Below are 20,657 nucleotides of genomic sequence, written 5' to 3'. Positions count from 1 at the left end.
TCAAGCAAGTCAGAAGTATTTTATCTTACCCAAAGATTATGATCACTTGCCCGAAAATTTCAATGAACTATTTACATGCAGAAGTGCAATATACAGCATTGCCTGCCTTTCACCTACATGTACAGTATGGGAGGAATCAGAAAGATCAGTACTGGAATTCTTTGTATTTTGGTTGCTACCAGAAAATAATTCTCAGAGTAAACTCAACTTGCCCAACTGCCGCAAATTATCTGTACTTCACTTAAACAATGGGGATGAACCAGAAATATAATTTGTAGGCTAGGAATTCTTTGCAGTTTGGTTGTTTTCATATAACTTACCCAACTGCTCAGTTCACCTGCCCCAGGCAATAGGACAACCCTTAATGTCAATCGCTGGAACTGATAATGACAACCGTGATGAGAGGGTGTCAGCGAGGAGGGTAGGGTGGGGGTTTAATTGTATTGTATTGCATTGTAGTCATGTGCCACATGAATAATAAAATAGCAGGCTGTTAGACATGGACAGAGAGAACAGAGAGAACGCCCAGTCAGTCAGTCCTGTCATTTGCACTACGGTAAATCGACATATTGGATGTAACAGACTATAATTTGATTGTCGGGACACAGAGCTGCTCTCCTGGTGTGAGCCTTGTTTGTAGAACACCAAGCCTGCCTACACACACAAACACATCTTGGTTTCAGACACACACACACACACACGTTGCCTCTAATTAAATTAATGGACAATGAAGAATTAAGCCTCTTTTATATGGTTCAATAAGTCTTCCTTTCACCCCCAACAACACCCACACAATGCCATCTAAAACACATACACACACGCAAAAACACACACGCGCACACACTCCTCTCAACACCACAGGACTATGTGAGTCCCTAGCTAATTAGCACAGTCTCTCATCTCCACTCATCAGAGCATCAGACCAATGCAATATGCAGGAAGTTCAGTCGACTGCTTCACTCTGCACTTCACCAGGATCACACAGCATTACTCAACCCTGCCAGACAAGCTTGACTGAGGTGAGCTCCCTCAGTGTTCAGAACTCAGACCATAAAAATATAATATTGGGTTGGATAGGTCAGAAATGACATCTGACTCACATTCAGGTTTCCAATACTTTCTAAAAAAATTTTTTAAATGAATAAAAACATAGAAGCATGAATCTGTCTTGTGTTCCCTCGTTCAATGTTGTTTGAAAGTCACTTTCAGGTTAATACAGGTTACAGAGGGCAGGTTTTTGTACAGGCATGGGGTGTGAAGAGTTACCATGATCTGCTCGGACTGACATTGATCTGCAGAGCTGCCATTTGATCTCTCTGGTGGGTGGAAGGTTATCATAAAGGTCATGTATTAATAGTGTACCTTCAGAACTCCATCAGATCAGATTTTCCTTTCTCACTGATAACAAACTTACACAGGGTTCAGTCAGGATCAGAAAGCCTGTCTGACTGACTGACTGCTCTAGTATGTTGTTTAATAAGGGGGGGGGACATCACACGCTTAAAATAGTCTTGGAATTATCTAATAGATCTTTGTTAACCCTGATGAAGGCTGGAAAAAGGCACAAAAGGCTGTTAGATAACATACTGTAATCATCACACATCCTTCCTGATATTCACACTTCTTTTTTTAAATCACACATCATTTACCCACTTTGGGGGAAATCTGGTTAGCAGACTTACATAAAGAAATATATATAGATCAAATAAATACTGCTTTGCTTATAACCATTATGTAAAATGTATTTATTTTTTATTTTATTTTTTAAATATAACAGCTGAGGTCAGATGTCTATCAGCATCAGTAGGATGCTTGAGAAGAGTATAAACAATATGTCAAAGTCTCTGAGATATCACATATGTTTGCCAACAACCATAAAAAATCTGTTTTTTATTTGATTACCTGTATTAATAACTTGATTTGTGTATTGATTGTCCTTATTGACACAACTTTAAAAGGTTACACTGACCAGCTAGTCGAGTCCTATTGAAATGTGATACTGAGAGCTGGATGGATACTATTCTGCCTTTACACAGAGTCGTTGACCCGTGTAGCAGTCCTGACATCTGACCGACACACAAACAGACAGACACCTCCCCGTCCCCCCTGGCCCTGTGACAAACACATAGTTTATTTTGCAGTCTACTCATCATCATCAGCTTCCTCGTATCCTCTCAACTCTTTCTCCACCTGAAAACAGGATATAATCGCAGGCTGAATCTAGTACGTCACCTCAGCACGTCATTTCCTGTCACAAACTCCTGTCACGAACTCAGATACCCCCTGTGCCTCGACCTGTTGTTTCGGCCTGTTGTTTCAGAATTTAAAAAATATATATATTCTGTTCATACGAGTTTGTGTCAACACCTGCTACCAGATCGCTAGCTAGGTTGCAATGGAGACCGATTTGCCTGGAATAGCTAATGAACATTTCCAGCGTTGTATAAGCTATGTTTATTACGCTCTCGTCCGGGACAATATTGACGATCTGGAGTTCCCTTGTGGCTATTGTTTGCTTGAGGAGGATTTCAGGAATGTGTTGGCTATCCTTAGCAAGCAAATTTCTATCCTGCACGCACTTATGGAACTTTCTTGTTCTCAACTCCTGTACCTATGAACTGGAGTTGCAGTGCATTCGGAAAGTATTCAGACCCTTTGACTTTTTCCACATTTTGTTACGCCACAGCCTTATTCTAAAATGTATTACTGTTTTTTCCCCTCATCAATCTACAGACAATACCCCATAATGATAAAGCAAAAACAGCTTTTTATAAATTTTTAGCAAATATATCTTAAAAGACACAGTGCAGTCAAAAACTGGATTTTCTGTTTTTTTTATCTACACTCAGGGGCCAATTTATTATGTAAATCAAAATGGTTCGCTCCTACAGGCAATGAGTCACGTGGCCGTGGCTTGCAAGCAGGCAGACAGACAGGCGTCAATGCATTCAGTTACTGTTCGGTTGAAAGTTAGAATGGGCAAAACGAGTGACCTAACCGACTTTGAGCGTGGACTGAGCGTCGGTTCCAGTATCTCAGAAACGGCCGGCCACCTGAGCTATTCACACACAACAGTGTCTAGGGTTTACCGAGAATGGTGCAACAAATGAAAAACATCTAGTCAGCGGCAGTCCTATGGGTGGAAACAGCTTGTTGATGAGAGGTCGAAGGAGAACTGCAAGAATCGTTCAAGTTAACGGGCTGGCCACAAACAGACAAATAATGGCGCAGTACAACAGTTGTGTACAGAACGGCATCTCAGAACGCGCAACTCGTCGATCCTTGTCATGGATGGGCTATTGCAGCAGACGACCACACCAGGTTCCACTCCTATCAGCTAAAAACAAGAAGAAGCGGCTGTAGTGGGCACGCCATCACCAACGCTGGAAAAACATTGCCTGATCCGACGAATCCCGGTTACTGTTGCGTCATGCTGATGGCAGAGTCAGGATTTGCGGTGAGTCCATGGCCCCATCCTGCCTGGTGTCACCGGTACATGCTCTACCAACTGAGCTACACAGGACCATAATGTTATTTTAGTGTAAGAGCTGATTGAAAAGACCGCCTGACATTTCAGCCAGTTGTGGTGGGATGGGGTTTTGGCCTGCCTGGTGACATCACCAGACAGTAAATTAGTTAAAGACCAATCAACCTCTGCCATTAACAGCTTCTTTTTTACCCCCATTATACCCTTCCCACTCAGACTACTCCCAAGCTTAGTTCTTGCTTGAGAAATTGCTCATTGCTAAGAAGTTATTTTTGCTTCTTTTTGAACATTTTTAATTGAAAACAATCACACAAGGTACTAATTGTTACCCAGAAGTGGTTTGATACTGTGATAAATACGGCTGCATTGGACCACACTTCAAGTTGGAGAATGAATAAAAAAAGTGACTCAAGAAGGGATTGACAGGCTCTGTAGTTGTTATAAATATTAAGAAACTGCAAGTTCCCAGCAGATGCTTCCTATTTTGCATCAAAGCATCCTTCACTCATGCTGCCAAACATACGCTCGTAAAATTGACCATCCTACCGAACCTCGACTTTGGCGATGTCATTTACAAAATAGCCTCCAACACTCAACTCAACAAATTGGATGCAGTCTATCACAGTGCTATCCGTTTTGTCACCAAAGCCCCATATATTACCCACCACTGCGACCTGAACGCTCTCGTTGACTGGCCCTCGCTTCACTCTTGTCACCAAACCCACTGGCTCCAGGTCATCTACAAGTCTCTGCTAGGTAAAGCCCCACCTTACCTCAGCTCACTGGTCACCATAGCAGCACCCACTCGTAGCACGCGCTCCAGCAGGTATATCTCACTGGTCACCCCCAAAGCCAATTCATCCTTTAGGCCACCTTTTCTTCCAGTTCTCTGCTGCCTATGACTGGAACGAACTGCAAAAATCACTGAAGCTCGAGACTCATATCTCCCTCACTAGCTTTAAGCACCAGCTGTCAGAGCAGCTCACAGATCACTGCACCTGTACATAGCCAATCTGTAAACAGCCCATCCAACTACCTCATCCCCATACTGAATTTATTTATTTATCTTGCTCCTTTGCACCCCAGTATCTCTACTTGCACATTCATCTTCTGCACATCTACCATTCCCATGTTTAATTGCTATATTGTAATTACTTCGCCACCATGGCCTATTTATTGCCTTACCTCTCTTATCTTACCTCATTTGCACTCATTGTATATAGACTTTTTTGTTCTACTGTATTTTTGACTGTATGTTTTGTTTATTCCATGTGTAACTCTGTGTAGTTGTATATGTCGAACTGCTATGCTTTATCTTGGCCAGGGCGCAGTTGCAAATGAGAACTTGTTCTCAACTAGCCTACCTGGTTAAATAAAGGTGAAATAATGTTTTTTTAAATGTAGTTCCACTACTGCATGGTGATGCAAAGAAAAATGTCAATCCTCGGGTGGACAATAAAGTTATATGATATTGTACTCTATTTTACTCATGTAGTGTGCTTCAACACCATGCTCACAGTGATGCCAATGACTGCCAGAGGGCTGGTCCACCGTAGAAGTACACTAATTAGAACAGGTCTCCAAGTTGATCTTTAATTAGATGGAGCAACATCACAACAAGTTCAACTGGGTCACTAGCCACTGGCACAATATGACACATGAATAGTATAGTTCTAATTCTTGGTAATTGTACCCATTCTTTCCTCTTGAGCTCTTTTTGAGTTATCATATCACCTACTGTATATCATGTTTGTATTTGTGTCATCTCACTGTACCTGTGTTTTATCTATTGACCTATTTAATAGGCTGATTGCTGAACAAACAGGAAGCTGTAGATTGGACAAAAACAGGTTGGACCGAGACATAATCCAGGGGTCAGTGAGTTATCCTATAAAGTCCCCAGCCAGCCAGCCAGCCAGGTCAGGATAGACCGACTATTTTCTTTTGTCTGATTTTGGGTACCCTGAGGAAGGCACAGTGATGCTAAAACGTTGATAAATACCCATTACATTGGTGGGAGATTACACATGGAGTGTGCAACTTTATTATGATTGTTTATTCGCCGTTAGTCAGCACCTCCACACAAACTATTATTCTGCGTGTGCGTCAGCTCATCTTTTTCTTTTATGATGCTGATAAAGACAGCAAGGCCAAGATTCAAAACACATTTCTTATGCAAAAACTTAAGATGATTCGTAAGAAAAAAATAAGATAGTTTGTAATTGCAATACAATATCTTAAGATTTTATGATTTTCTTACGAACTTCTCAAATATTTTCTTACAAATCTTAAGATGTTTGTTACTAGGCAACCATTTTTAGCTACCTACAGTTGAAGTCGGAAGTTTACATACACTTAGGTTGGAGTCATGAAACCACTCCACAAATGTATTGTTAGCAAATTATAGTTTCGGCAAATCGGTTAGGACATCTACTCGGTGCATGACAAGTAATTTTTCCCAACAATTGTTTTAGTATTTCACTTATAATTCAATGTATCACAATTCCAGTGGATCAGAAGTTTACATACACTAAATTGACTGTGCCTTTTAAAAAGCTTGGAAATTGGCTTTAGAAGCTTCTGATAGGCTAATTGAGTCAATTGGAGGTGGACCTGTGGCTGTATTTCAAGGCCTACCTTCAAACTCACTGCCGCTTTAGTTGACATGGGAAAATCAAAAGAAATCATCCAAGACCTCCACAAGTCTGGTTCATCCTTGGGAGCATTTTCCAAATGCCTGAAGGTACCACGTTTATCTGTACAAACAATAGTACGCAAGTATAAACACCATGGGACCACGCAGCCGTCATACCGCTCAGGAAGGAGACGCATTCTGTCTCCTAGAGATGAACGTACTTTGGGGCGACAAGTGCAAATCAATCCCAGAACAGCAAAGGACCTTGTGAAGATTCTGCAGGAAACAAGTACAAACGTATCGATATCCACCATAAAACGAGTCCTATATAGACATAACCTGAAAGGCAGCTCAGCAAGGAAGAAGCCACTGCTACAAAACCGCCATAAAAAAGCCAGACTATGGTTTGCAACTGAGCATGGGAACAAAGATCGTACTTTTTGGAGAAATGTCCTCTGGTCTGATGAAACAAAAACACAACAGTTGGCCATAATGACCATCGTTATGTTTGGAGGAAAAAGGGGGAGGCTTGCAAGCCAAAGAATATCATCTCAACCGTGAAGCACGGGGGTGGCAGCATCATGTTGGGGTGTTTTGCTGCAGGAGGCACAGGTGCACTGCACAAAATAGATGGCTGCATAAGGACGGAACATTGTGGATATATTGAAGCAACATCAAGGCAGCAAATCAAATGTATTTATATAGCCCTTCGTACATCAGCTGATATCTCAAAGTGCTGTACAGAAACCCAGCCTAAAACCCCAAACAGCAAGTAATGCAGGTGTTGAAGCACATTGGCTAGGAAAAACTCCCTAGAAAGGCCAAAACCTAGGAAGAAACCTAGAGAGGAACCAGGCTATGAAGGGTGGCCAGTCCTCTTCTGGCTGTGCTGGGTGGAGATTATAACAGAACATGGCCAAGATGTTCAAATGTTCATAAATGACCCGTATGATCAAATAATAGGTCTGGGACAGGTAGCACGTCCGGTGAGCAGGTCAGGATTCCATAGCCGCAGGCAGAACAGTTGAAACTGGAGCAGCAGCACGGCCAGGTGGACTGGGGACAGCAAGGAGTCATCATGCCAGGTCCTGAGGCATGGTCCTAGGACTCAGGTCCTCAGAGAGAAAGAAAGAGAAAATTAGAGAGAGCATACTTAAATTCACACAGGACACCGGATAAGACAGGAGAAGTACTCCAGATAACAAAATGACCCTAGCACCCCGACACAAACTTCTGTAGCATAAATACTGGAGGTTGAGACAGGAGCGGTCAGGAGACACTGTGGCCCCATCCGGACAGGGCCAAACAGGAAGGATATAACCCCACCCACTTTGCCAAAGCACAGCCCCCACACCACTAGAGGGTTATGTTCAACCACCAACTTACCATCCTGAGACAAGGCAGAGTATAGCCCACAAAGATCTCCGCCACGGTGTTACGCACGCCTCTATGAAGAGGGAACGCAACACCCTGCTACAACTAAACTCTCCGTGAAGTGAAAGAGGTATGGACTGTAGGCGTGAGTAAGGATGACAACAGGCAGAATGTGGTACCGTTTACAAGGACTTTATTCCTTTACACGGTAATATGGGGAAAAGGGGCTGGACGGAACCAAAGCAAAGAAAGTAAATCTCAAAGCCCCCTCTCTCCTATCTTACCTGCCTACCCACTACTTACCTACTTTAGCACCACCTGGTGCCCTAACCAAAATACAGGGGGTGGTCCGCCCAGGTCTTACCTATTGTGCCTAGACAATGAATATACTACGGGTATATGTATGCCCGCGGGCCTCTTGCCTAAGCACTCCCTAGGTGCCTTCCCCTTCCCCCCTGGGAACAAATGAAACAGGAGAACAAATAATTTCTCAAACAAACTAACAAACAAAGGACATCAAATAAGCTCTATCTGAGCAACAAACTCACAGAACATACCAACTGCTACCAACAACTAACACAGTAAATTATCCACAGCCATCAGCCTCCTCTCTCGGCAATGACCTCCCTCACATTCAATCGCTCTGCAATGACCTCCCAGCAATAAACCCCCAGCAAAATCTCTCTCCTGAACAGAACACTGGCTTTATATATAGCTTCAGAAGGAATAGGTAATTGGAGACAGCTGCGTCTTGATGAGGGGGCGGGATCAGCTCTCCAATTAGCCATGGAGTCGACCAATCAGCTGATTGAGGGATTTCAGGAAGCCATTTCCTGAAATAAACACATGCAAATACACAAACTACAACACATAAACTGGGGAACGTAACACAACCCAAGGGGGGTTGTCTTCCAGACAGGAAGATCACATCAGTGACTCAACCCACTCAAGTGACGTACTCCTCTTAGGGACCGCATGAAAGAGCACCAGTAAGCCAGTGACTCAGCCCCTGTAATAGGGTTAGAGGCAGAGAATCCCAGTGGAAAGAGGGGAACCGGCCAGGCAGAGACAGCAAGGGCGGTTCGTTGCTCCAGAGCCTTTCCGTTCACCTTCGCACTCCTGGGCCAGACTACACTCAATCATATGACCCACTGAAGAGATGAGTCTTCAGTAAAGACTTAAAGGTTGAGACCGAGTTTGCGTCTCTCACATGGGTAGGCAGACCATTCCATAAAAATGGAGCTCTATAGGAAAAAGCCCTGCCTCCAGCTGTTTGCTTAGAAATTCTAGGGACAATTAGGAGGCCTGCGTCTTGTGACCGTAGCGTACGTGTAAGTATGTACGGCAGGACCAAAACAGAGAGATATGTAGGAGCAGCCCATGTAATGCTTTGTAGGTTAGCAGTAAAACCTTGAAATCAGCCCTTGCTTTGACAGGAAGCCAGTGTAGGGAGGCTTGCACTGGAGTAATATGATCACATTTTTTGGTTCTAGTCAGGATTCCAGCAGCCGTATTTAGCACTAACTGAAGTTTATTTGGTGCTTTATCCGGGTAGCTAGAAAGTAGAGCATTTCAGTAGTCTAACCTAGAAGTAACAAAAGCATGGATGAATTTTTCTGCATCATTTTTGGACAGAAAGTTTCTGATTTTTGCAATGTTACGTAGATGGAAAAAAGCTGTCCTTGAAACAGTCTTGATATGTTTGTCAAAAGAGAGATCAGGGTCCAGAGTAACGCCGAGGTCCTTCACAGTTTTATTTGAGACAACTGTACAACCATTTAGATTAATTGTCAGATTCAATAGATCTCTTTGATTCTTGGAACCTAGAACAAGCATCTCTGTTTTGTCCGAGTTTAAAAGTAGGAAGTTTGCAGCCATCCACTTCCTTATGTCTGAAACACAGGCTTCTAGCGAGGGCAATTTTGGGGCTTCACCATGTTTCATTGAAATGTACAGCTGTGTGTCATCCGCATAGCAGTGAAAGTTAACATTATGTTTTCAAATGACATCCCCAAGAGGTAAAATATATAGTGAAAACAATAGTGGTGCTAAAACGGAACCTTGGGGAACACCGAAATTTACAGTTGGTTTGTCAGAGGACAAGCCATTCACAGAGACAAACTGATATCCTTCCAACAGATAAGATCTAAACCAGGTCAGAACTTGTCCGTGTAGATCAATTTGGGTTTCCCATCTCTCCAAAAGAATGTGGTGATCGATGGTATCAAATGCAGCACTTCAGTCAGGAAGTTAAAGCTTGGTTCCAAAATGGGTCTTCCAAAAGGACAATGAAGCCAAGCATACTTCCAAAGTTGTGGCAAATTGGCTTATAAGGACAACAAAGTCAAGGTATTGGAGTGTCCATCACAAAGCCATGACCTCAATTCTATAAAATATTTGTGTGCCGAACTGAAAAAGTGTGTGCGAGCAAGGAGGCCTACAAACTTGACTCAGTTACACCATTACTGTCAGGAGGAATGGGCCAAAATTCACCCAACTTATTGTGGGAAGCTTGTTTAAGGCTACCCGAAACATTTCGCCCAAGTTAAACAATTTAAAGTCAATGCTACCAAATACTCACGGAGTGTATGTAAACTTCTGACCCACTGGGAATGTGATGAAAGAAATAAAAGCTGAAATAAATCACTCATCTATTCTGACATTTCACATTCTTAAAATAAAGTGGTGATCCTAACTGACCAAAGACAGGTAATTTTTACTCAGATTAAATGTCAGGAATTGTGAAAAACTGAGTTTAAATGTATTTGGCAAAGGTGTATGTAAACTTTGGACTTCGGACTTACTGTTCTAAAACATGTTCTTGGGTTTAAAATAATCAATACGGAAACTTTCAGATGACGTTTGTGAGTGAATTAAACATGTTAAATTACACTTCACTGAGTGACAATATGAAAGCCAGTGTTTGTTTACAGGCAGGCAGTAGCTTTAGGGGTAAGGACTGGCTGGGGCCTGGGCTCGTCCACACACACACACATGCAGGCACACATGCACAGACAAACACATGCATGCACACACACGCACACTTTCCTCACCACTGGCTTTGTCCCTAGCCTACACACTTCCCTGGTCTGTTAGGAAAACACAAAGCCAGGAACTTCTCAGCCCTCCAGAACAAAGACTTAACACTGGGATCAATTTCTTGTTGGCTGAAACAGGAGCTGCAGATGTGATGTGCTTCAAGGGGAGCTACTTGCGATTGACCTATAGTTGTTGTTTTCCCTCCTGTAATACAATAATTACTTTACCAAATCATAAAATGCAACATGCAAGGGAAGGCAAGGCACCCCACCTCTGCTCACTGAACCAGAAGCTGCTGCTGTTCATGGCGAGCTACTAGGGGATTGAATTAATACCGGTTGTTTTCCCTGCTTTTATTTCTATAATAATTACTGTACCAAATCATAAAAGGAAAACATGCAAGACAAGGAACCCCATGTGGAGGCGACAGATTTAGGTTTATGTCTCAAGACTTTGAGACAAATATTTGACTCTGATGTGTGCCACAGAAAGTATTTGACTCTGGTGACAAAATTAAGGAAATTAGAAGGGGAGGTGAGGTGAGGCATTTTCTTGCCTGCCAAAATGCCCCCCCTTCTAATTTCCTTAATTGTGTCACTAAAGTCAAATACTTTGTGGCACACATCAGAGTCAAATACTTTCCATAGAACAAACTTCTTGTCAGGATAGGCAACCGAAATGAATAATTAATGTATGTGTGTTATATTAAACATAGAGGGAGTGAAATGTAGGAAAGCAATAAACATTTCAATACAACTATTAGTCGAATAAGACATGGGAGAGATGCCGATTTTTTGGCAAAGAGATGTATTGATAGACTAATCCACTTGAATCAAATAGTCAAACCGAAAACTGCAGACATTACGAGTGCCACCCCCGCGATCAAAACGCCATTGAAAATACAATGAAACGCAGCCTAACGTGATCATTGACATCTGCCTTGAAGGACACAAATAAAAAATGCTTTCTGCTACTAAGATCAGTGAAATGTAGGCTAAACTGACAACGGAGTAAAGAGCAGAAATCTCAACTAGCAAGCAAGTCGCAGCAATTAAGAATTGAGTGTGTGCGCGTTCACGTAAAGGGGGATTCTGGCAAGGGGGAGATTTTCTGCACAATACCTGTTACTTGCAAAGAGAGAGGGTGGAGCTCTTCATTCCGCTTCTGATCATTGTTCAATCTTTTCTCTCAACAGGTATGGACCCAGAATTTAATCGAACGTCTGACCAATTACACTAGACTTTAGTTCTGGGTTAACCGACATTACTCTTAATATTAAACGGATAACTGGCTTTTCCATACTGCACAGAACACACTGAAGTCATTAGAACAGGGTAGCGGAGAGGTGTGCTTGAGAGTCCATCATGACAGAGGATATGTTTCAAATGGCGCAAATAGAACATCGGATGCACCTGCAGTGCTTTAAAAGTATAAGCACATAGGCCTAACGCATGGCTGGGCACATTCTGCAGCTCAGTTTAGCGCTATTCAGATCGGATGAGGGTAAGGAGATATGTCTTTCCAATGCGCGACGCCCTCGCCCGCTCTCTGATCCTGAGTGCAATTTACACACTGAGCGCATATAGTAGGAGGAATTTCGCTCCTAGCAGTCGCAGTTTCCACAACAGCGGAGTAGGCGCACACAACTCGCCTGGGATGAGTTGGCAGGAAGAGCGGTTTGATTTTACACTATTTGAACTTTACTTGTCGTAGCCCTGGCGAGCACTGTAACTGTTGGAAGACGTGCATGTGACTACCCTGCTGTGTTTATAACCTCCGTGGACGGGGAAGGTGACAGCAGCATGGTGGCCAAGGATTACCCCTTTTACCTCGTCGTGAAGAGGATGAACTGTTCACTGGAGGTGCAGACAGTCCGCAGCAACATCCAACCGGCTAAGGAAGTGGAGGTAGGGAGTTTAATTTGCGATATAACTATTATCGATTGCATTCAATTGTTGCAGTTTGTATACGGTGAAAATGTACTTTCGCGCAATCATGTACTTGCACACTAAGTGGAGGCAGACAGTTTATAGGACATACACTGCACTACTACTTTGTTACGCGTGTGTTGTGGATATTTAATCAAACTGTTAAAATGTGGAGTCCTAAGGAATACTTTATCTTTTATGAAATGTTGACTAAACAATATAGTGAAGTACCACGATAGAGCACATTTAATGCCACGCTGCACTGGTTTGGATGATTTCACTATTTTTCAAGTGAAAAAAAGAAATACGAAGTAAATGTCATGATATAGGAGTAAATTACATGAATCGCATTGGTAGTGTTATTATTGCTTTTGAAGTATGGAATATTTTTTATATATACAGTACCAGTCAGTTTGGACACACCTACTCATTCAAATGTTTTAGTTTATTTTTACTATTTTCTACATTGTAGAGTAATAGACATCAACACTATGAAATAACCCATGGAATAATGTTTAACACTTCTTTGGTTACTACAAATTAAAATATATTTTAGATTCTTCAAATAGCCACCCTTTGCCTTGATAACAGCTTTGCACACTCTTGGCATTCTCTCAACCAGCTTCACCTGGAAGGCTTTTCCAACAGTCTTGAAGGAGTTCCCACTTATGCTGAGCACTTGTTGGCTGCTTTTCCTCTCTGCGGTCCAACTCATCCCAAACCATTGCAATTGGGTTGAAGTCGTGTGATTTGTGGAGGCCAGGTCATCTGTGCAGTACTCCCTCTGTGAAATATTGACATTTCTGTATGGACCTCACTTTTTGCATGAGGGCATTGTCATGCTGAAACAGGAAAAGGCCTTCCCTCAACTGTTGCCACAAAGTTGGAAGCACAGAATTGTTCTAAAATGTCATTGTATGCTGTAGCGTCAAGATTTCCTTTGACTGGAACTAAGGGACCTAACCCAAACCATAAAAAACAGCCCTAGACCATTATTCCTCCTCCACCAAACTTGACCGTTTGCACTATGCATTGGGGCAGGTAGTGTTCTCCTGGCATCAACCAAACCAAAATTAGTCCGTCGGACTACCAGATGGTGAAGCGCTTTAAATGACTCCAGAGAACAAATTTCACTGAGCTCTTCAGTAAGGCCTTTTGTACTACTAATGTTTTTCTATGGAGATTGCATTGATGTGCTCAAATATATACACCTGTCAGCAATGGGTGTGGCTGAAATAGCCAAATCCACTAATATGAAGGGGTGTCCACATACTTTGTGTGTAATATATAGTGTATCTAATATACAGTCGTGGCCAAAAGTTTTGAGAATGACAGAAATATTAGTTTTCAAAGTCTGCTGCCTCAGTTTGTATGATGCCAATTTGCATATACTCCAGAATGTTATGAAGAGTTATCAGATGAATTGCAAAGTCCTGCTTGCCATGCAAATGAACTGAACCCCCAAAAAACATTTCCACTGCATTTCAGCCTTGCCACAAAAGGAGCAGCTGACATGTCAGTGATTCTCTCGTTAACACAGGTGTGAGTGTTGACAAGGCTGGCGATCACTCTGTCATGCTGATTTGAGTTCGAAAACCAGACTGGAAGTTTCAAAAGGAGGGTCGTGCTTGGAATCATTGTTCTTCCTCTGTCAATCATGGTTACCTGCAAGGAAACACGTGCTGTCATCATTGCTTTGCACAAAAAGGGCTTCACAGGCAAGAATATTTCTGCCAGTAAGATTGCACCTAAATCAACCATTTATCGGATCATCAAGAACTTCAAGGAGTGCGGTTCAGTTGTTGTGAAGAAGGCTTCAGGACACCCAAGAAAGTCCAGCAAGCACCCAGGACCGTCTCCTAAAGTTGATTCAGCTGCGGGATCAGGGCACCACCAGTACAGAGCTTGCTTAGGAATGGCAGCAGGCAGGTGTGAGTGCATCTGCATGCACAGTGAGGTGAAGACTTTGAGGATGGCCTGGTGTCGAGAATGGCAGCAAAGAAGCCACTTCTCTCCAGGGAAAACATCAGGGACAGACTGATATTCTGCAAAAGGTACAGGGATTGGACTGCTGAAGACTGGGGTAAAGTCATTTTCTCTGATGAATCCCCTTTCCGATTGTTTGGGGCATCCGGAAAAAAGCTTGTCCGGAGAAGACCAGGCTTGTCCGGAGAAGACGAGGATACCATCAGTCCGGTATCATGCCAACAGTAAAGCATCCTGAGACCATTCATGTGTGGGGTTGCTTCTCAGCCAAGGGAGTGGGCTCACTCACACATCCTCCGAGAGCAACTTCTCCTAACCATTCAGGAACAGTTTGGTGATGAACAATGCCTTTTCCAGCATGATGGAGCACCTTGCCATAAGGCAAAAGTGATAACTAAGTAGCTTGGGGAACAAAACATCAATATTTTGGGTCCATGGCCAGGAAACTCCCCAGACCTTAATCCCATTGAGAACTTGTGGTCAATCCTCAAGAGGCAGGTGGACAAACAAAACCCCTCAAATTCTGACAAACTCCAAGCATTGATTATGCAAGAATTGGCTGCCATCATGTGGTCCAGAAGTTAATTGACAGCATGCCAGGGTGGATTGCAGAGGTCTTGAAAAAGAAGGGTCAACACTGCAAATATTGACTCGTCGCATCAACTTCATGTAATTGTCAAAAGCCTTTGACACTTATGCAATGCTTGTAATTATACTTCAGTATTCCATAGTAACATCTGACAAAAATATCTAAAGACACCTGAAGCAGCAAACTTTGTGGAAATTAATATTTGTGTCATTCTCAACTTTTGGCCACGACTGTATTATCAGTCAATATATATATTTTTTTAAGGCAGCCTTCCGCACCTCTGATTCAGAGGGGTTTGGTTAAATGCGGAAGACTCATTTCATTTACTGCATTCAGTTGTACAACTGACTAGGTATCCCCCTTTCCCTCATCTCTCTCCCCTGTAAAGATCAACAACTAAATGACTGGCATTTCACTGAGATGGGATGCTGCTGTTGATGATATTGATTGGCACATGAACAGATTGCCGAGCCCGAGGTCCTATCGCTAATATCAGATAGTCTGCAGATTATGGGGGCTGGATTGCATAAGAAGAATTTAAACAACATAGAGTTCACAGTAATGAATCTCTGCTGACAAGTCATATTCCCTACATAGTGCAAATAGGGGACTTGGGTGCCATTTGGGATTCAGCCTAAGTAAAGTCTGATTTGTACTGCCACTCACTTCTCTCCAGTCGAGAGAATATAAGGGATATATATATATATATATATATATATATCTCTATCCCTTAAATACCAACAAAGTGTCTTAATCGGGGTTTGGGCCACCACAAGCCCGAAAAGCTTCAAAGCACCCCTGCATGGATTCTACAAGTGTTTGGAACTCTATTGGAGGGATGCGACTCCATGCGTCCACCATCCTTTGGTGTTTTGTTGATGGTGGTGGGAAATGCTGTCTCAGGCACCGCTCCAGAATCTCAATTGCGTTGCGATCTGGTGACTGACACAGCCATGGAATAGGGTTTACATCGTTTTTCATGCTCATCAAACCATTCAGTGACCACTCGTGCCCTGTGGATGGGGGCATTGTCGTCCTATGGGGCCATAGCCATGGTAGCCAAAATAATGGCCTGCCCAGCATTTTTTTATACATGTCCCTAAGCACGGTGGGATATTAATTGCTTAATTAACTCAGGAACCACACCTGTGGGGAAGCACCTGTTTTCAGTGTACCTTGTATATCCCTCATTTACTCAAGTGTTAACATTATTTTGGCAGTTACCTGTATCTTTTATGAGTCACAATGGCCCTGCTTTTGTTGCTGCATAGCCAGGCCTATCGTGTGTGTGTGTGTGTGTGTGTGTGTGTGTAAACGTGTGAAGCAGGCATGTGTGAATTGTGACGAGGGGGTACCCAGTCTGAAAAGACTGCGTTCCCAGAATACTCATCAACGTCACAAGGAGAGAGCAGGAGAAGGGGGAAATGGAGGATGAGAGAATAGAGCGACGATGCTGCTGCCAAGGGTGTTTTGCAGGTTGCAGATATTTTCCCGTCAGTCTGTTTTTTTCCCCCTGATGATTCTGACTGACTGCAGCAACTGGAGGTCGGATCTCATCTTCTAATGTTATCCTGATGGAGTGCTGCGGAAGAAAACAAAGGGCATTCTAAACCTCTTTTCACTGCTGTAAGGTCAAATCGTCTGTCGTGGTAAGAACAGGACACTGATGCCAAGGCACATCCGGAGAAACCTGCAGAGGTGACAACGAGGGAGGGAATGAAGAGGGGATGGGGAGTCATAGAAAAAGGGAACCACGCACATCTCACTGGTTAAGATGCTGGAGTTGCGGACAAGACATCCTTGATTTCTCGATCACCTACCGGCTACCTGTGTCTGTGTTTTGATTACAGGAAACCTTGTATGTTTGACAGACTCTGTATACTGTAAACTTGAGGGGCACCGAGGAGAGGAGAAGACCGTACATGTTTTTGGATGTATGTAGATGGGACAGGGGTAACCCCTGGTTGACGGTGCAACAGCTGGTCAGGAAGGCTGAGGCTCCGTGGTCGTGACGGGGGCGGGGGAGGGATAGAGAGAGGACTAGGTGCGATGAGGATGAATATTATCCTCCTGGTCTCAGATCTGGTCAGTACTGCTGGTTCACCTAAACTGGCTCCAGTCTTGAAGCTTTGGTGTTGATGGGATCCAATGGAGATTGCGACGCAGAAGGTATTAATTACTGTGACTCCACAAAACCTGCATTTTTAATCTGCAGCACCACCACCACCTTTTCTTTCTTCATCTATCCTGTTTTTTAAAATTGTTTAAAAAAAATCTGCTGTCTCCCCTCTGCCATTTTAACACACAGTCAGATACAAACATTAATCACAAAGTGTCTTTGGTCTCTCCAGGAGCCCTGTAACAAGCGGGTGAAGCCTCTTTCTCGGGTTACGTCGCTGGCCAACCTCATACCTCCAGTCAAGGCTGCACCTCTGAAGCGGATCGGACAAACACTGCAGGTACAACACTACACCACCATTTATAGTCTACTGAAATACCTATTCTGACAAATACAAGTACAGGACAAAACACTACAGATAACGTGTTAAATATCATTGGTAACACTAACTTTTTTTAGCCTGAAGGAATGAGGCATTATGATGAGGATATAATGCATTGTTAGACTTGTCATGAGTACAGATCCTTCAGAAAGTATTCATACCCCTTGACTTTTTCCAGATGTTCTTTTGTTAGCAGCCTGAAATAAAAATTGATTTAGATTTTTGGTCCCTGGCCTAACCGTATAATGTCAAAGTGGAATTGTTTTGTTTTTCTTCAAAATGTTTACAAATGATAACAAAATGAAAACCTGAAACGTCTTGAGTCTAAATATTCAACCCTTTGTTAGGAGAGCCTAAATAAGTTCAAGATTAAACATTTGCTTAAAAAGACAGTGCATTTGGAAAGTATTCAGACCTTGACTTTTTCCACATTTTAAAATGTTTTTATTCCCAATCAATCTACACACAATACCCCATAATGACAAAGCAACAGTTTTTTTTATATTTTATACATTTGCAAAAATTTATAAAAACCTATCACATTTACATAAGTATTTATATCCTTTACTCAGTACTTTGTTGAAGGACCTTTGGCAGCGATTACAGCCTTGAGGCTTGTGTATAACGCTACAATCTTGGCACACCTGTATTTGGGGAGTTTCTCCCATTCTTCCCTGCATATCCTCTCAAGCTCTGTCAGGTTGGATGCGGAGCATTGCGGCACAGCTATTTTTAGGTCTTTCCAGAGGTGTTAGATCGGGTTCAAGTCCGGGCTCTGGCTGGGCCACTCGAGGACATTCAGAGACTTGTCCTGAAGCCACTCCTGCATTGTCCTTGCTGTTTGCTTCCTGTTCGAAGGTGAACCTTCACCCCATTCTGAGGTCCTGAGCGTTCTGGAGCAGGTTTTCATCAAGGATCTCTCTGTACTTTGCTCCGTTCATCTTTCCCTCAGTCCTGACTGGTCTCCCAGTCCCTGCCTCTGAAAAACATCCCCACAGTATGACGCTGCCACCACCATGCTTCACCGTAGGGATGGTGCCCGGTTTCCTCCACACATGACGCTTGGCATTCAGGCCAAAGGATTCAATCTTGGTTTCATCATACCAGAGAGTCTTGTTTCTCATGGTCCGAGTCCTTTTAGGTGCCTTTTGGCGAACTCCAAGCGGGCTGTCATGTGCCTTTTACTGAGGAGTGGCTTTCATCTGCCCACTACCATAAAGGCCTAATTGGTGGAGTCCTTCTGGAAGGTTCTCCCATCTCCACAGTGGAGCTCTGTCCGAGTGACCATCGGGTTCTTGGTCACCTCCCTGACCAAGGCCCTTCTCGACCGATTGCTCAGTTTGGCCGTGCGGCCAGCTCTAGTAAGAGTCTTGGTGGTTCCAAACTTCTTCCATTTAAGAATTATGAAGGCTACTCTTCTTGGGGACCTTCAATGCTGCAGACATGTTTTTGGTACCCTTCCCCAGATCTGTGCCTTGACAGCTTCTGTCTCGGAGCTCTACAAAAAACTCCTTGGACCTTATGGCTTGGTTTTTTCTCTTACATGCACTGTCGACTGTGGGACCTTTTTGTATAGACAGGTCGGTTCCAAATCATGCCCAATCAATTGAATTTACAGCAGGTGGACTCCAATCAAGTTGTAGATACATCTCAAGGATGATCAATGGAAACCGGATGCACCTGAGCGAGCGCAATTTCAAGTCTCATAACAAAGGGTCTGAATACTTATGTAAATAAGTTATTTCTGTTTCATTTTTAACAAATTTGCAAAAATGTCTAAACCTGTTTTCGCTTTGTCATAGATTGTGTGTCAATCTAATTTAATGCATTTTAGAATAAGGCTGTAACGTAACAAAGGAAAGGGGTCTGAATAATTTCCGAATGTACTGTAAGTTGCATGCCAGAATAGTGTTCAACATTATGTTGTTGAATGACTACCTCATCTCTGTACCCATCACATAGTTCTATCTGTAAGCTACCTCAGTCGAGCAGTGAATTTCCAACACAGATTCAACCACAAAGACCAGGGAGATGGGTTCAAATAAAAAGCAGACATTGAATATCCCTTCAAGCATGGTGGAGTTATTAATTACACTTTGGATGGTGTAGCAATAGACCTAGTCACTACGATACAGGCGTCCTTCCTAACTCCGTTGCCAGAGAGGAAGGAAACCGCTCAGGGATTTCACCATGAGGCGAATGGTGACTTCAAAACAGTTGGAGTTTAATGGCTGTGATAGGAGAACTGAGGATGGACACCACAATATTAACCTAAATGACAGCGTGAAAAGCAGGACGCCTGTACTGAATAGAAATATTCAAAAACATGCGTCCTGTTTGCAATAAGGAAGTAAAGTAAAACTGCACATAATGTGGTAAAGAAATTAACTTTATGTCCTGAATACAAAGTGTTGTGTTTGGGGTAAACACAACTGAGTACCACTCTTCATATTTTCAAGCATAGTGATGGGTGCATCATGTTATGGCACTAGGGAGTTTTTTAGGATAAAAAGAAACGGAATAGAGCTAAGCACAGGCAAAATCCTTGAGGAAAACCTGGTTGTCTGCTTTTCAACAGATACTGGGAGACAAATTCACCTTTGAGCAACACAATAAGCTAAGTCACAAGGCTAAATATACACTGGAGTTGCTTACCAAGACGACTTTGAATGTTCCTGAGTGGCCTAGTTACAGTTTTGGCTAGAAAATCTATGGCAATACTTAAATGGCTGTCTAGCAATGATTAACTTGACAGAGCTTGAATAATTTTTTTAAGAATGTGCAAATATTGTACAATCCAGGTGTGCAAAGCGAGCGACTTGAGACTTTTCCAGAAATACTCTCAGCTGTAATCACTGCCAAATGTGATTGTAACATGTATTGATGTGACTACTGTAAATGAGGTATTTAATTTGTACATTTGCAAAACGTTCTAAAAACCCTTTGTTCACTTTGTAATTACAGGGTATTTGTGGGGTGTGTAGATGGGCGAGAGAAAGAAATTAACTTGGGCTGTAACATAACAATGTGGAATAACTCCAGGGCTATGAATACTTTCTGAAGGCACAGTATGTATGACCCCCCCCCTTAATGTCTTACCTCATAATGACTTAAGACA

At 42.8% G+C, this 20,657-nt stretch overlaps 1 protein-coding gene across 3 annotated transcripts in view; it reads left to right on the top strand.

Annotated features, from left to right (window-relative positions):
- Nucleotides 1–20,657, top strand: part of arhgef3 (Rho guanine nucleotide exchange factor (GEF) 3) — a 127,117-nt gene that overhangs the window by 81,073 nt on the left and 25,387 nt on the right. For 2 of the 3 annotated variants that reach the window (XM_024426464.2, XM_024426466.2), the window contains one exon: nt 17,390–17,497. In XM_024426464.2, the coding sequence (XP_024282232.1) occupies nt 17,390–17,497 (108 nt within the window). Of the gene's footprint in view, nt 1–11,283; nt 11,731–12,248; nt 12,443–17,389; nt 17,498–20,657 lie in introns of those variants that run through there. The other variant, XM_024426465.2, reaches the window with a different exon arrangement.

Source organism: Oncorhynchus tshawytscha, linkage group LG07 (genome assembly GCF_018296145.1).
Source record: "Oncorhynchus tshawytscha isolate Ot180627B linkage group LG07, Otsh_v2.0, whole genome shotgun sequence".
In the NCBI taxonomy this organism is placed as follows: Eukaryota; Metazoa; Chordata; class Actinopteri; order Salmoniformes; family Salmonidae; genus Oncorhynchus; species Oncorhynchus tshawytscha.
The sequence above is the reverse complement of the archived record's forward strand: the minus strand, read 5'-3'. Positions and strand labels throughout refer to the sequence as shown.